The 17,346-nt window shown below is 46.2% G+C and overlaps 2 protein-coding genes across 3 annotated transcripts; both read left to right on the top strand.

Annotated features, from left to right (window-relative positions):
• Positions 1-45: 45 nt before the first annotated feature.
• Hars2 (histidyl-tRNA synthetase 2, mitochondrial) lies at positions 46-8,218 on the top strand. The gene is made up of 13 exons (XM_038330043.1): positions 46-315; positions 2,222-2,296; positions 2,522-2,641; positions 2,763-2,858; positions 3,843-3,968; positions 4,252-4,359; positions 4,492-4,590; positions 4,907-5,000; positions 5,476-5,603; positions 5,689-5,931; positions 6,434-6,550; positions 6,757-6,903; positions 7,695-8,218. The coding sequence occupies exons 1-13, from the start codon at positions 208-210 to the stop codon at positions 7,752-7,754; spliced, it is 1,521 nt and encodes a 506-aa protein (XP_038185971.1). The 5' UTR covers positions 46-207; the 3' UTR covers positions 7,755-8,218.
• Positions 8,219-9,595: 1,377 nt separating this feature from the next.
• Positions 9,596-14,861, top strand: Zmat2 (zinc finger matrin-type 2). Of its 2 annotated transcripts, XR_005285439.1 has the most exons (7): positions 9,596-9,650; positions 9,982-10,075; positions 11,118-11,241; positions 12,379-12,452; positions 12,834-12,979; positions 13,838-14,040; positions 14,709-14,861. XR_005285439.1 is itself a non-coding variant. In XM_038330497.1 (6 exons), exons 1-6 carry the CDS (start codon positions 9,633-9,635, stop codon positions 13,979-13,981), a joined length of 600 nt encoding a protein of 199 aa, XP_038186425.1. In that variant the 5' UTR covers positions 9,596-9,632; the 3' UTR covers positions 13,982-14,861. The 2 variants fall into 2 exon arrangements, 1 of the variants encoding a protein (XP_038186425.1); XM_038330497.1 differs by having other exon boundaries at positions 13,838-14,861.
• The last annotated feature ends 2,485 nt before the right edge of the window (positions 14,862-17,346 follow it).

Genomic DNA, 17,346 nt, shown 5'->3' on the forward strand with positions numbered 1-17,346 from the left:
AGAACGTCTCTGGCGAGAGCAAAACCACTTCCGGGTCGGGGAGCGTGAGATACTCCGGAGTTCAGTCCCACCCCCGACTAACGCCGGCATCGGGTTCTTGCAGGGGCTCGTGCTAGGTTTCTTCAACTCCTTGTCTTTCTGAGGTCGGGCTGGCCTAGTTCCCAGGCCCTTGGCTCCTGCTCCGGGAAGCTAACGCCCTGCTGCACGATGTCCCACCTGGGGACCCTGCGGCGTGGTGCCTGGGCTGCGCTGCTCCGCCAGCTCCTGCGACCTCCCGGCGCTGTGTGCACCCGGGCGGTTGGCTGTCACAGCCAGGTGAGCCACCCTGAGTCGACTCCGCCGACTCCCGGCGGGGCCTCCTGGCCTGAAGGCATAGACTCGCAGCCTGTTGTATTATTACAATTGAGTTTTAATTTTTAAAGGTTTTTTTTTTTATGTGTATGGGTATTTGCTTGCTGCGTCCTCTCCTGGTGCCCGCAAGTAGGCGTCGGATCACAGAGCCGGTGCTGATGGAATTCAGGTCTTCTAAAAGAGCTATCTCTCCAAACCTGAAGTTGGTTTTTATTGATTAGCCACTTTGTACCTGCGCTGAACTAAGAGTTTCGGATGCTTTTGTCATTTTATTATTGGAGCAATCTCAGATGTTGAGGGTTTATCTCTATTTTACAGCCGAGTAAGCCGATATCACAGGGATAAATGATTTTTAGGGCCACATAACAACTAACTACTATAATGAGGTTTACTCTCAATCCTCCGAAATTCTTGAGCATGTTAGAATTTGAACCAGATCTATATAGAATGTCTCCAAACCATAAATGAACTGAGTTTATGCACATCAAATGAATTTACCTAAAAATGAATCTCAGAGAAACATTTCTAAAGATAGTTGCATTTTGGAATTAGAATTAGGGATTGTGGTCTTGAACTCAGACTTCTCTTTGGGGACTTTCCAAAGTACAGAGATTACCACGATTTGTATTTCTGGAAGGGATTACAGCCTTCGGGACTTCAAGTCTGATTTCTTTTTCTTTCTTTTTTTTTTAAAGTTCATTTATCTATAATTAATGTGTGTGGGTGTTGGTGTGCCATGGCTCATTCTGTTCTTGTCTTCACCTGAGGTGTCTGGGGGCTGAACTTAGGTGGTCTCTATAAAGTGGCGAGCCCCATTACTCATGAGCCATTTCACTAGCACGGCCAGCGGTTGTTACCTCTCTCCGAAGGCAGGTGCTTTGTACCGTCATGCTCAACAGGGTTCAGATCTTTTATTCATTTTTTAAGTCACAGCATTTTACTAGTCTGGGATTTTTTTTCCCCAACCAGGAAAGTTGTTCCTATCAGTCCATAGGTTTTATTGTATGTGAGTGTAAGTATATCGGAGAACAACTTGTGGGAATTGGTTTTCTCCTTCAACATGTGAGTGAGTCCCAGGGATCCAACTCAGGTTTGATTGCTACCCACTGAGCCATCTCCTTGGGCCAGGTTTGTTCTTTTTGGGGGGTTGGTTCTGTCTTTATGTTTCATTTACCCTGACTCCAGGTCTGACAAATGACTTTGTTTGTTTTTGAGACAGGGTCTCACTGTGCATCCTTGGCTGTTCTGGTGCTCACTGTGTAGACCAGGTTGACTTAAACTCATACTGATCCACCTGTCTCTGCCTCTCACTGCTGGGATTAAAGGCATGCACCACCTTTTTTGCTATTTGAGTAAGATCTGAGAATTGGAGTTCTTTTTGTTTATTTGTTTGAGACAGGGTCTCACTATGTAGCTCCAGCTGTCCTGGAACTCACTCTGTAGACCAGTCTGGCCTCAGACTCACAGAGGTCCTCCTGCTTCTGTCTCCCAAGTGCTGGGATTACATGTGTGTGCCACCATGTCCAGTTGAGAACTGGAGTTCTAATTCCTACTTGTAGACATTTAGTGGTGGCAGTTGTGGGTTCTGTGTTTTTATTATTCTCAGGTGCTTCAACTTTTTCAGACATTTAAAAACTCCAAACAGTGAAGAAGTTTGTGTAATAAAGATCGATTGAATTTACTATGTATTGCAGGTATAACTCGGAATTCCACGTGGATTATTGAGGGTGGAAGGAGATCAGGGTAGATAAAATGGTGTTCAGGAAACTTTTTGTGTGGGATCAAGGGTCTTCTCAGGTTGATGGTCCACAGGGTCAGAGAGGTCACAGCTATGGCCAATGTCCAGAGAAGGCACATCTTTTTCTTCCAGGTTGAAGAGGCAGTGTTAACATCCCAACTGAAACCACATCAAGAGAAACCAAATTTTATCATCAAGGTTCCAAAGGTAACAACATCCTATACCCACCCTGCCTATTGGTGTTACGAAGGGCGCGCCAGCTCTCCTTACCTCTCCCTTTTAAACTAGATCCTTTTAGGGGGTCGGTGGGTTGTTTTATTCTTGAAATTCTAGATGGGGCTCAAGTTAGTTTCAAACCTTAGATTATGGGTATAATTTAACCTTTAGTCTTAAATGGTGTTGATTTTTGCTTTGACTGCTTTTGTTTTCCAGGGCACCAGGGATTTAAATCCTCAACAGATGGTTGTGAGGGAGAAAATTCTTGATGAGATTATCAGCTGCTTTAAACGTCATGGGGCAAAGGGGTTGGATACACCAGCATTCGAGCTCACAGTAAGGACACAAGGGTGCCGGGAACCCCATTGTTTTCCTGCCCTCAGTTACCCACAGGGCTTCTCATCTGTGTTCTGTAGTCAGTCATGGAACTGTGGCTTCTTCTGTCTGACTCTCGCAGGAAATGCTCACTGAGAAGTATGAAGACAACTTCGGCCTCATGTACGATTTGAAGGATCAAGGTGGAGAGTTGTTGTCTCTTCGCTATGACCTTACTGTATCCTTCCGCGTGCTGGACCTGACCCTTTTCTACCCCAATCCAGAGGGCTCTTTGGCAGAAGGGAGTAGAGGAATTTTGACTTCTTCTAGGAGGCAATTCTGCCATCAGAGCCTAACCTGAAGGCCCCATTATTTAACTTGCATGCATATGGAGAATCTTTCCAGGAAGTTTCCAGAAACACAGATTATTGACCCTGGTTCCAGAGATTCTACATTCTTTCACTGGAGTGCTATTTATAAACATGCACATGAAAGAAAATTAATTTGTGTGTGTGTGTGTGTGTGTGTGTGTGTGTGGTGTTTATGTGGACACGCACGTGCAGATCGCAGAACAGCTTTGTGGAGTTCTGGGGACAGAACTCAGGGTGCCAGACTTGTGCAGCGTACCCCTTCCCCCACTGCACCATCTCACACGTGCTACGCCAGAGCTTCTCAACCTGTGGGTTGCAACCCCATAGGGTCATATATCTGATATTTACTTTATGATTCATAAGAATAGCAAAATAACTATGGTTATGAAGTAACGGTGAAATAACTTTTATGGTTGAGGTCACCACGACACGAGGAACTGTATTAAATGGTCGCAGCATTAGGAAGGTTGAGAAGCACCGCTCTAAACAGAATCCTGGAAATGTGCATGTGGTCTTGGCTGAGCTTTCAGAAACAGGGTTTTAGATCATAGGCAAATTTAGTTCTGAAGCTTGAGGGCTTTTTAGTTAGTTGGGTAATGATCTGGGTGGGAGGAAATGGACTGGGCCTAAGCATCTGAGGTCATTGCTGTCCCTGCCTCTTTTTTTCTGGTCAGCTTTCAGTTTCAGTAAGTGAAATGCCTTCATCAACACCAACTCTGCTAGGTTTCGGAGACAGTGGAAACAAGCCCGAAGACAAGGATGGTTTCTAGGAACCCAGTTCTCCCTCCTGTCTGAATGGTGGGCCTAAACGTGGAACATAGTGTCTTTCTTCCTCAACCTGCTTACTTAAGGTCCCCTTTGCTCGCTATCTGGCCATGAATAAACTGAAGAAGATGAAGCGATATCAAGTTGGAAAGGTGTGGCGGCGAGAGAGCCCAGCCATAGTCCAGGGCCGCTACCGGGAGTTCTGCCAGTGTGTAAGGGACCCTACTGGGGCATCGCAGTTCAGTGATGGTTAAGTTGGGGATTAGCTGATCAGTGGGAGGTTTGTTTTTCTTCTGCTTGGTTTGCTTGGTTTGTTTTTGGGTTTTGGTTTTGTTGAGATAGATATTTGAGACATCTGTGTATCCCTGACTATCCTGGAACTGACCAGGCTGCCTTGAACTCCCTGAGAGATCCATCTGCCTCTGCCTTCCGAGTGCTGCCATTAAAGGCGTGTGCCACTATGCCTGACTTTCTGCCTCTTTTTTTTTCTCATAGGATTTTGACATTGCCGGTGAATTCGACCCTATGATCCCTGATGCAGAATGTCTGAAGATCATGTGTGAAATCCTAACTGGATTGCAGCTGGGGGACTTTCTCATTAAGGTGAGGCCAGCCTGGTGGACATAGTGAAGGAAAAGTTTGTATTGGGCCTGTGAAATTGTCTTTTATGAGTCAAGCATTTTAGAGATGGCCATTAACCCAAAGACACTTGGGTTAATTCCGTTGAGTTCACAGGTAAATGACCGGCGGGTTGTAGACGGGATGTTTGCTGTCTGTGGTGTTCCTAAGAGCAAGTTCCGTACCATCTGCTCCTCAGTGGACAAACTAGACAAGGTAACAAAGAAAACATGCTTTCAACAGACCCTGTCTGGGTTTCTGCCCTGCCCTCTAATCCATGCCATTAGGGAAGAATAAGGAGACCATGGCTGAAAGTGACTATTTGGGGGTGGGGGGAAGATTAAGGAGACATTTTTAAACTAAGTCTGAGTTATGCCATACAGTGGGGATTGTGGCTGGTTTCTTAAATTGCCACTGATTTTGCTGGATTTACTGTGAATTCCTCAAGATATCTATGCCAAATGAAAGCGCGATGTCCTGCGTCAGTTGGGTGAAGAGGGCTTGGGTGGAGCTGATGTTTGTCTTAATGCAGATGTCATGGGAAGAAGTGAGACATGAGATGGTGGTCAGGAAAGGCCTAGCTCCTGAGGTGGCCGATCGGATTGGGGAGTACGCCCAGTGTCACGGTAAGAACTAGTGCTTTCAGAGCCGTGGTAGAACAGGCTGAGGGCGACGTGTGTCCAGCTCCAGAGTCTGGCCTGGATCAAGTTTCCCTTTTATGTATTGAAACTGCTTTATGTCTTCTTGGCAAACACAGAAGTGGAGAAGAAGGTCTTGAGACTAAAGATGTGTTTTTTTTTTTTTTTTTTTAAAGAAAATGAGGAAGGTGGGCTAGAGCAGATAAATTCAAGCTGGCTGTGGTGGCACACGTTTTTAGTCCCAGCCATTGAGAGGCAGGGGCAGGTGGATCTCCGTGAATTTGAGGCCAACCTGGTCTACATAGTGAATTCTAGGATAGCCTGGGCTATGTAGAGAAACTCTGTCCAAAACCAAACAAACAAAAACTCAGACTGAAACAGCAACAACAACAACCACCTAGATAAATTTGGATCAAACATACTTGAGCAAACAACACAGACTTTACCTGACTTTTCTCCCCAGGGGGGATATCCCTGGTAGAGGAAATGTCCAAGGATCCCAATCTGTCCCAAAGCCAGCTGGCTCTGCAGGGCTTGGCGGACCTGAAGCTGCTCTTTGAATACCTGACTCTATTTGGAATTGCCGAAAAGGTAGGCGGAGTTGGGATTGACCTTCTGTTGAGCTCCTAGGTTCTCAGAGTCTGGCCTGGGACTGACTGTAGCTTTTCCCTTACAGATCTCCTTTGACTTCAGTCTGGCCCGGGGCCTAGACTATTATACAGGGGTGATCTATGAGGCAGTGCTGCTGCAGACTCCGGGTCAGGCGGGAGCGGAGGCTCTGAGTGTGGGCAGTGTGGCTGCTGGCGGGCGCTACGATGGCCTGGTGGCCCAGTTTGATCCCAAGGGCCATAGCGTGCCCTGTGTGGGGCTGAGCATCGGAGTAGAGAGAATCTTCTTCCTTGTGGAGCAGAAGATGAAGGTAGATCCTAGGTAGAGTTGAAGTGACCTTGAAAGCTAAGAACTAGTTTCTGGAGGTGCATTTTGGACCTTTTTTTGTTTTCTTTTTGCTTCTTGGAATTGATAGTACAAAGGAAATATCGTTCTTTTTTAAAAGATTGATTCTATCTTTTTATGTGCATGAGTGTTTAGCCTGAATGTGTGTGCATGCTTGGTGCCAATGGAGGTCAGAAGTGGGGGTGTCAGAGCTATGGGTGATTGTGAGTCACCATGTCAGTGCGGAGGACTGAACTTGGATCCTCTAAAGAACAAGTACTCTAACTTCTGAGCCATTTCTCCAATCCTTTCCTCCCTCTGCACTCCTCCCAACCCCATTAAAAGAGCTATCTGAAATAGGATTTCTTTCTGAGCTGAGGTGGGCCTTGATCTTAGGGTCTTCCTGCCCTCGGCACCTGAGTACTGGGATTACAGTTGTGAGAGCTACCCTAGGCTGTAGTTTTAATTTCTTCTCTCTGTTTTATTAGGCTTCTGGTAAGAAGGTTCGAACCACAGAGACCCAAGTGTTTGTGGCCACACCCCAGAAGAACTTTCTTCGAGAACGGTTGAAGCTAATCGCAGAGCTTTGGGATGCTGGGATCAAGGTTTGGTAGCGTTGGTATTAGAGTGCTCTGGGTGTGTGTGGACACGACAATCACAGCTCATTTCATGCCTGTGGTGGCACTTGGGACGTTTGCAGCTCACCACTAGAGGGCTGGCTCCTTGTTTCTGGCTCCCTTGGAAATGTATGTTCTTGGGCACTTTCGTACTAACCACGTCAAGTCCCCCACTTCCTTATTATCCTTTTCAGGCAGAGATGCTCTATAAGAACAACCCTAAACTATTAGCCCAGCTGCATTATTGTGAGAAAACAGATATTCCTCTGATGGTCATCATTGGTGAGCAAGAACAGAAGGAAGGTGTCATCAAGCTCCGTTCCGTGGCCAGCAGAGAAGAAGTGAGTGGGAGCTTCCGGAAATACTGGGTTCCAAATGCTGCACCCCACCCCCACCCTCTTAAAGACAGGGTTGCACTGTTTGTTTAGCTCAGACTGGTCTGGGACTGTGTCACCCAGGCTCTCCTTGAACTCTTGATCTTCGTGCTTCAGCCTCTCAAGTGCTGTGGCAACAGGCATATATTGTCATGCCTAGATCGCAGATTCCTTTTTTTCAGACAGGGTTTCTCTGTGTAGCTCTAATTGTCCTGGAACTTGCTCTGTAGACCAGGCTGGTCTTGAACTTGGAGATCTACCTGCCCCTACCTCCTGGGACTAAAGGTGTATGCCACCATCACCCAGCTGATTTCAGATTCTTTTCAGAGATGCGGACTCTGAGGAAATAAATTTAAAACTTTTTCTTTTAAATCACGTGTATGTGTGAGTGTGTGTGTGAGTGTGTGTGGTTGCGTGTATTTGTGCACATATATCTCATGCATATATGTGTATGTGACCTTGCAGGAGTCACCATATGGGTTCCAGGTGTAAATAGTGAGAATAGATTCAGGGGGCTGGAGAGATAGCTTAGAGTTCAATTCCCAGTAACCACATGGTGGCTCACAACCATCTATAATGAGATCTGGTGCCCTTTTCTGGCGAGAAGGCATACATGCAGGAGAGAGGGAGAGGGGGAGGGAGAGAGAGAGAGAGAGAGAGAGAGAGAGAGAGAGAGAGAGAGAGAGAGAAGTAAATTTGGAAAAACTGGCTAGGTATCATTTTCTGTTTTATCACACAAGGATTCTCTTATGTTTTAGGTGACCATTAATCGAGAAAGTCTTGTGGCTGAAATTCAGAAGCGACTGTCTGAGTCTTGATTGTTGCCTGATTTCTGTCTGCTGCGCTTAGAAGAAACGTTTTCATCTAGGACTGAGTTCTGGTGGACTTTACACAGCTGGCCAGCATGGCTGCTGTACAGTTGCCTTATGCCTCCATCTGTCCTGGACACAGAGGAAGGCGGCCCTGAGGACTCATGAATCAGCGGCTACTCTGCTTAAGTGAACATGGCTGGCGTGCAGAAGAAGCGCACTCCAGCTGCAGAGGCAGAGCTGAGTGCCTGTGAATTCTGTCGAGAGATGTTAACCTGGTTACAGTGAACGAGACTCTGGAAGACTTGCCTTAGGCCAAGACTCTGGACCATTGAAATGAGAAGCTAAATATATACTCCACTTTATTGTATTGTATCTTGGGAACAAGGTTTTGGAGAAATTGTCTATATTAGACTATGGTCTGTCTGTGGAGTATTAAAAAGACAGCAAGAAAGGACAGTGAACAGAAATGATGTCTCAAGGACCCAGGAGTGCATCTGTTTCTTCCAGTTAACAGTAGAAGGGTGGGGCTCTTTAATTATTTTGGACATTGAGTTTAATGGATGATAAGTTAGCGATCTGATCTGATCTTTGGAGATTTTGGACACCATTCCCATTGGAGGTGAAAGCAGGAGGATGAGAAGCTCAAAGTCGGCTTTGGGGCCGGGCAGTGGTGGTGGTGGTGCACGCCTTTAATCCAGCTCTTGGGAGGCAGAGGCAGGCGGATCTCTGTGAGCTCGAGGCCAGCCTGGTCTACAAGAGCTAGTTCCAGGACAGGCTCCAAAGCCACAGAGAAACCCTGTCTCGAAAAAAAAAAAAGGGAGGTTTTCTTTATTGGGAACCCAGTTGGGCAGAGTTCTTGTGACTCCAGTAATACACCGAGGAAAATACAAAGAGAGTTTCAGGTTAGCCAGGACCAATAGATCTTGTTTTAAAACATACCATGCCTATAATCCTAGCGCTTGGAAAGTCGAGTTCAGGAGTTTAAAACCATCCTCTTTGCATCATAGCCTGGGGTACATGAGACTGTCTCAAGCACTACAAACTTGTCAAGAGTGCTGAGTGCTTTATTCTGGGGGTGCTGGCTGATGAAAGTGTCAAGATTAAATTTTACTTCATAAATTGAATGAGTTTAAAAGTTCTCCAGACATGGAAATAAGTTTAACCAAAGAATAGTATCTTTGTTTCAGGGGAAAAGAACCCAAATGTAAAAGTGCATGTCTTTTGTGCATAATTTAGAGCCACACTCATAGTACATGCTGGTGAATAGGACATCCAGACCACTGATAGTGTGTTAGCTTTTAAAATAAGGTTTACTAGGCAGAGTTCAATTGGTAGAATGCCTGATCGCATGAATGAAGCCCTGGGTTCAAGCTCCAGCACCACATGAACGGGGCATGGTGGCTCATGCCTGTAAACCCAGTACTTCGGAAGTGGAGGCAGGAGAATCAGAAGTTCAAGACTCTAGCCTCTACTACAGAGTCCAGTCTGGGCTACCTGAGAACCTGTCTTTAAAAAAAAAAAAAAAAAAAAAAAAAGCTGAGATGCAGGTAAAGTTGATTAGCTCATGGGGTACTGTTTCCGAACTTCTGAGTCTTCGTAAAATACAAGGAAGGGCTGAGCTATTACTCTTCCAGGGCTTGTTTTGAAAGCCAGAGAGAAAAACGTTGGCCAGTACCCTTACTTCCGTGTTGCTTCAAGCTCCCTTTGCGCCTGCGCCGTCTCCTTGAAACAGAGGGCGGGGCTAACAGGATAGCCTTAGGATCGCACCAGTCCTTAACGCAGTTAGAACGCGAGGCTCGAATCTTATTGGAGCGTGATCTTGCCTTATGGCTCCCGGGCGCGCTTTACGGCGTTTTACGGCTTTCCATTCACTTCGCTGTGAAGATGGCGTCGGGCAGCGGGGTAGGTGTTGGTGTGAGGAGGTTTGAGGGGTTTGGGGTGGTTTTTCGGAACAAAATAGAGACAAGCTGTGAGACTTGGCTGATTTCCTGACACCTCTTCGCGATCTCAGGGTCCAGGTTCGAGGACTCCCCCGTAAGGCCTTGGCGCAGGGACCGTGGAATCTCGGAAGTCTCTCGGGTTGGGGTCCGGAGTACCCCAGACCCCCGGGCGTTCCAGAGAGACTTCTCTTCTGAAAGGTCCTGGGCCGCCTTGGTGGCAGTTAGGCGGTTCCCTTAGTTTCTTCAGGGGAGCAGGCACAACGACGGATCTTGAGCACTTTTTCCCCCTACAGACAAAAAACTTGGACTTTCGCCGAAAGTGGGACAAAGATGAATATGAGAAGCTCGCGGAGAAGAGACTCACAGAAGAGAGAGAAAAGAAGGATGGTGGGTGCTCGCTTCACGAAGGGCTAAGGGGATGGTAGAGTTGATGCAGTGGCTCGAGAAGGAATGCCCCGGCCACAGGATAAGATAGCTTGCAGTTAGCGTGTGACGACAAGCAGGCGAAAAAAACCCAAAGCTTCCCCTCTCCTTTTACATGAGCTGCCCCCTGGTGTGGCCCATATTCAGGGTGGGTTTTCCCATCTTTTTTGTTTTGTTTTTCGAGACAGGGTTTCTCTGTAGCTTTGGAGCCTGTCCTGGAACTAGCTCATATAGACCAGGCTGGCCTCGAACTCACAGAGACCCGCCTGCCTCTGCCTCCCCAGTGCTGGGATTAAAGGCGTGCGCCACCACCTCCCGGCTGGGTTTTCCCATCTTAAATGATCCAGCTCATTCCCTCCCCCCCCAACAAAAATAAAAATAAACTGCAAACAAGTGTACTCAGCTGCTTGGGTTTAGGTGATTCCAGATGTAGCCAAGTTGTTGACAACCAGTATTAGCCATCACATGCACGAAAAACACTGGACATTATGTTATGGAGTGTGAGTGCCCCTCTTCTGAGAGGTTTACTTGTAGCAAAAATTCTGAACTCCTCAGTTCAGCTAGACTAGAAGCTCTGTTAAGTGTGCTAGCTTTAAAGTGGAGGAAAGCTCTTGAGAGTTGGGATTACCATCAAATCCGAGGCCAGCTTGGTCCACATAGTGAGTTCCAGGCCAATTAGAGTTTTTTCTGGCCTCTTTTAACTGCTGTATAAAGTATCTATTGTGTCCCTTTGTTGAGGAATCAAAAAAAAAAACAACAAGAGTAGTCATCTTCATTTTGGGGTTCATGTATTTCTTTTCCTTTTTGGCTAAGACACTGTAATACTCACTGTTAATCCCTGTACTCAAGAGGCTGAAGCAGGTGGATCTCTGAGTTTGAGGCCAGCCTGGTCTACAAAGTGAGTTCAGTATAGCAAGGGCTACACAGAGAAACCCTGTCTTAAAAAACAGAGGGGGGAGGGAGAGGGAGAGATACTGAAGGGACCCACTTTGTCATTCTGTTTCAGGAAAACCAGTGCAGCCCGTCAAGCGGGAACTTCTTCGGCACAGGGATTACAAGGTGGACTTGGAGTCCAAGCTTGGGAAGACTATCGTCATTACCAAGACGACCCCACAGTCTGAAATGGGAGGGTGAGTTGCTTTTTGTCCTTCTCTAATACCAAGGCTGGTCTAATAAACTATTCATATTGGTTTTAGGAACTGTTGAGGAGAGTCTCAGGCCAGGGATGGCAACGTTATTGACCATAACTCGATTCTTTGTTTTTCTTTGTCCCCTGAAGTTTGAAGTCAACTCAGCCCTGTTTCTAGGGGAGTTTGTTCTGTGGGCTGCTTCTTATCAGTAATACCCTCAAAGGGGTTATATAGTCTGTTATGAAGGCACTAGGGTGTCTTAGGTGGAGTTGTTAACTGTAGTTATTATACACCAGTTCTGTGACCTGTAGAAGAGTTCCACAGAGCTTGTCACCCCTTTGCCACCATTCCTTGAATTCTGTCAAGTTAGAATTTATCCGGAGACTCATACAGATACATAGCAGTTAGCCACATTTCTGCAGATTATTTAGTAAGCCCACTGTTTTGATGCCTTTGCTGTATAAATTAGTAAGTTAAACCTCTAGGATCATAAAATAATAGTAGCTCATAGTTTCATGGGCATAGAATTGAGGGGTAGTTAGTTTCCTTGGAGCTTCTGGATCAGGATCTCCAATGAAGCTGCAGTCATGGAATTGACTAGGTTTGCTTGCATTCACTGGGGCTTAAAGTTAGAAGATCTTCCGGGCTCTCAGATGCCTATGGTTTGGAGGCTGAAGTTCACTCTATGGGCCTATTTGTAAGGTTGTTCACAATAAAACAAAGAGATGAATTTCCCCAAACCAGGTCATCCTCACAAACGCAGAAGCCACTATATGATAATCTAATCTTGGAAGTGATATACTACTGCTTTGCACGTTCTGACTATCACGCAGAACATTTTGACACAGATTGGGAGGAAGCTACAAAGGAAGGGAAGACAACGAGAGTCAGGCTGCCTTGGAGGGTGGAGACCATCTTCTAAGGCTTTATGAAAATACACATCTGTAATTCTAGCATTTACAAAGGGGCAGGACAAGCTTTGCATGTCTGAGGCCAGCTTGGTCTCAGACCAGTTAATGTCTCCATTAATAAAACAGATTTCATATAAGTTTCCCAAAAATTTGAGTTTCTTCCCTGAAAACAGTAAGATCCTTAAAAACCAGATTGACTCATATGCTGTTTCTTCCCATTTGTCAGCTACTACTGCAACGTCTGTGACTGCGTGGTGAAGGACTCCATCAACTTCCTGGATCACATTAATGGAAAGAAACGTAAGACTTGGAGGTAGTTCAGGGCTGGAGCTAGGACTGGTCGAGGGGAAGTGTGGTGGAGTGGTTTTCTTGGTGTGTGTGTGTTTATTTATAAATGTGTATTGCTGAGTGTGTGACGCCTGGGCAGAAGCACAGAGGCCAGAGGAGGAGGTTAGCTGACCCGGTTGATAATCTGATTAGCAAATGCAGTTGAAAGCTACCTGCTAATTATCTGGGGCTGCCACTTCTGAGAGCAGGTGAGACCCAGAGCTTCTTTTAGACATAGTTATTTTTGTTGTGTATTTTATTATGAAAAGGTTAAAAAAGAAAAAAAAAGCAAGGGCCAGACTTTTGAGGGCTGAGACTGTCATAGTTATGCTGCCTTCACTGTTCCCTCCCCAGACCAGCGGAACTTGGGCATGTCCATGCGTGTGGAGCGCTCCACTCTGGACCAAGTCAGGAGACGCTTCGAGGTGAACAAGAAGAAGATGGAGGAGAAGCAGAAGGACTATGATTTTGAGGAAAGGATGAAGGAGCTCAGAGAAGAGGTGAGGCTCTCCTGACCCTGCTCCCCACCTCTGGCATTTCACCTTGTGAATTGGGGGTGGCCCTCTTCCTCGGCTTACTCTCTGATCTCCAGTCTTGTTCTTGGATTTCTGTGTCCTAGGGTGTCCTTGTGTGAGACTCAAGAGAAATGGCTCAAAACCTATCCATTTCTCTTTGACTCTTTAGACCAGATCACTTGGCAGTTATTTTTTCATTTGGTTTGTTTTTTAGACAGGTTTGTTTTAGACTAATTTTAGGTTCATAGCAAAATGAAGAAAGTTCAGAACTTCCTTCTGCTATCATATACCTGCATGCACGTGTAGCTTCCCCTACATTTTTTACTCCCTTTTAGACTGTAGGAGGGAGTAACTACATATAACTAGTCCCTAGTTGGTCTATGGATCCAGGTTATAGGGTCAGAATCCTTTTTCTTCCATGTATTTGCATGAATTTTGGGAAAGTTAAATAACTTCAGTGTACCTCATTTTCTGCGTGGGAGATCTTAGGATAACATTTACACTGGACTGAGAACAGATATTAGCATATCCTGCATGCCCCAGGATGTTGTCTGGTTAGAACTGGAGATGAACTAGGGTGTATAATTAAGAACTCCAGAGACTTAATGACTTTCTTCTTTTCCCTTAAAATCTTTTCTTACAATTTCCCCACTGCCGTCCTAGGAGTCAGTCTCTGGGCCCCATGCGTGCTGGACAAGGGCTTTAGCACTGACTTTTTAACCTTTACTGTGGCTGTCAGTCATGCTTAAAGATGGAAAAGAATCTTGAAGCTCACGGATCTCTTTCAACAATATCAGCTCTGGAGCGAGCTAAGTCTGTGTAATTTTCTCTCTTGACCTTTAGGAGGAAAAGGCTAAAGCATACAAGAAAGAGAAGCAGAAGGAGAAGAAAAGGAGGGCTGAGGAGGACTTGACGTTTGAGGAGGAGGATGAGATGGCAGCTGTGATGGGCTTCTCTGGCTTTGGCTCCACCAAGAAGAGTTACTGAGGCGTTCTCTTGGGCCTAACTTTGGCCTGTGCTGGACCTAACTTTGAGTGTGTGTTGAGGTGGGGTGGGGTGTCATTTCTTTTTGGGTACTGGAGAAAGTCCTTACGAGTGTTAATGGGTAGGGCTAGAGGGTGGGTGTTTGTGGTTTCCCTCTGCATCAGGAGAGGGCACAGGATGTAGAGGGGAAGCTGTGGCAGATTCCGTCAGCCTCGGTATATTATTGGAGTCGCAGATCCTCTGCCCATCCTTGTTCCCAATAAAGAAAGACCTCCCTCTTGGAGGCTGCTTTCCCCCAGTTCCCCTGCATCTTTCCCTCTTCATCTGTCCTCCTTTTTCCTGTGTTCTGCTTTTTTTCTAATCTTTACTCTTGTTCAGCCTGCAACAGAAGGGTTATCTGGGTCTCCAGTCCACAGGTGCTGGCGTATGCTTGCCCAGCTCTTCCTCCCGTCCCACCCAGCGGTTCTCTAGCCACCTGTGCATGCATGTGACTTCTGCCTGGGTCAATGTGTGTGTGGGTATGTGTGCATGATTTATCACAAAGAGGGGCCTGAGCTAGAATCTCAGGGCATTGCTGCCCTGGGGCCTAATGTTTTGGTTTCCTCAGTGCATGTAACAGGAAATTAAATGGGATGAGTGTTTGGTGTGGCTTGTGTCTGGTGAGTTTTTAACCTTGTTTCTTCTGTTTTACTTCACTGAGGATTTCTGTTTTTGTCTTCCTCGGGAACAGGTTCTTGGAAGAACCTATTTGATGCAAAAAAAGAATGAAACCAACAAGACAAAAGAACCCTTAAACCAAACAGACAAACAACTCTGGGAGATCCCGGTTCTCAGACACTGTTCAACATGTACAATAAAGGGCACTGACTGGGCCTGCTTCACATTTGTTGGGAACCTTTTCATATCATCCCCTGCCCCAGAAGTTTCTACAGTAAGGGTTTCCACATAGAGCCTTCCCCTTCTGATTTGAACTCCCTCCGCCCCCAGTATAGGTTTCCTCAGTGTGAGTTTTCCCTCTCTGCTAATAGAATCTGTGCCCTTGTGAGTCTGAGCAAGTTTAGCCCCCTGTAATCCTAGCATCCTCTGATCTTACCAGAAGAACTCAGGGTTGAACCTAACTGTCTGCAGTTGGGCTAAGTCTTGGTATAATTGATGATGAGCTAGGTAAGCCTTTGAGGTTTTTCTTTAGTATTTTTGAGATAGGGTCTCACTTGGTTGGCTTTGAACTCAGATATCCACCTGTCTCAGCCTCTTCGGTGCTGGGATTAAAGGCTCTGCCTCTAACTGGCCAGCTATGTTTTAAGGGGTTGTTCTGTGCACTGTAGGATGTTGAGCAGCATCCCTGGCCTTCACTTAGTAGATGTCAGTAGCACTAGCATCCAATTGTGACAACTAAAAATACCTTTGTTGCCTGAGAATGGGTAAATGGCTCCCCCATTGAAAATGACTAAGAAACTTCCCCACTGTGGTTTAACCTGTAACTGCATGACATAGACTGATCAACTTCCCCCTCCCCCCCACACTGAGAACTCCTGGATCACACACTGTGCCTTGTGTAAGGGATTCAAGGATGAGATGGGGGTGAGGGCAGAGGGGACAGTCATGCAAGTCATGTAAACATGAAATTCCTTTGGCTGGCTCTATGTTCTCAATAAAGGGGTCCATTTGAGTTAATGAGACTGCCACAAAATGACTATGATCATGTAGTTCCTCACCTTTAAGTAGCATCTGACACACTGGGTCTCATAAAGCCCTGGACCCTGCCCTTTGGGTTTGTGTTTAAGATTTCTGTACTGATAGGTCTGCCTTTTGATGAATGAGTTCTCATAGAATTTGGCCAGTGGGGATGCTGTATAAACACATGCTTCCATGTTGGCTCACTGCCTGACTCAGGAATTTACAGTGCTGAGCATGGTGCTGCAGACCTGTAACCCCGGCACTTGGGAAGCAGAAGCAGGATTTCTATAAAATCATGGCCAGTCTGGTTTGGATAGCAAGACTATATCAAAGAAACCTTACAGAGTTTGCAGGCCGATTGCAGGTAAGTTCACATTTGCATTCGTTGGCAGGATTACTACCTGTCCTAGGAAGAGTAACATGGTTGAGTGGATCCTTCCCCCCCCAACCCAAAAGACTGATAAGATTTCAGTAAGAAGAGATTCTAACCTTGGGAAATTACCCCTTCAACTGAGCAATGATGAGTGTTTTCTCTACTGTGGTGAGATCACCTGTCATTTCCATCATAACCATGTGTTTCGGTTTTTGTAAACTTGGGACAGGTAAATGACATGGCTGGGTTCTATGGGGGTAGTGTTAAGATGGGGGCTTGGGGCAGGCGGTGGTGGCTCATGCCTTTAATCCCGGCACTGGGGAAGCAGAGGCATCTCAGTTCGAAGCCAACCTGGTCTACAGAGTGAGTTCCAGGACAGCCAGGGCTGCACAGAGTAACCCTGTCTCGGAAAAAAAAAAAAAACCACCAAACACGCAAAAAAGATGGAAGCTTAGAGGGTGAAAGAGGGTGGGATGGGAATTTAGAACACAGAACAATCTCAACTCAGGAATCTCTTAAAGAGAAGTTAAAGCTGTAGAAAATTTGTATTTTAGCTAAGTGTACCTATTGTCCTACTTGTGTTAATTCACTCGTTGACTTGTCAGGAGAAACTCTGAGGCAGTCTTAGGATCCCATCTCAGTCTCCCATGTACTCTGGGACTACAGGCACTCGTGACCATGCCTGGTAAAGGCATTGGTGTCTTCTGGAGCAGGGTGTCAAGATCCACAGGTAGGGGAGTTACCTTCTAGTGGAACTGCTATTTAAAATTGGAGCCAGGTGTGGAGAAACATGCAATTAATCTCATTACTCAGGAGGCAGAAGCATCAGATCTCTGAATTTTAGACAAGCCTGGTCTACACAGACCCTGTGTCAAAACAAAAACAGGAAACACAAGGTGGTTCTGTGGCTTCTCAGCGTCTCTTGTAGCCTAGGCTGGCCTTGAACTTACAATGTTCCAAGGACGGCCCTGAATCCTGTTCCTCCTGCCTCCACTTCCCATAAATGTTCGGATTATGGACGTTTGCCACCATGTTGTCTGTAAGTATCTAAAAGCACTTGGGGGTGGTGGTGGATGGGAATATAGCTCAGTTGGTAAGGTGCCTGTGTAGCATGGGCAAAGCCCTAGGTACAGTCCCTGGCAACTCCTACAACTGGGTGTGCTGGGCACACTGTAATCTAGGAGGGTCCGAAACTCAAGGTCATCCTCAGTTAGGCCCTGGCTATATGAGACCCTCTTTACAGACAAAAACTGGTTCTTGTGATGCACATCGCCTTCTTGAGGTTTGATCTGCAGCCCTACAAAGAAGCAGGTTTGAT

Source organism: Arvicola amphibius, chromosome 5, assembly GCF_903992535.2.
Source record: "Arvicola amphibius chromosome 5, mArvAmp1.2, whole genome shotgun sequence".
NCBI classification, from domain to species: Eukaryota; Metazoa; Chordata; class Mammalia; order Rodentia; family Cricetidae; genus Arvicola; species Arvicola amphibius.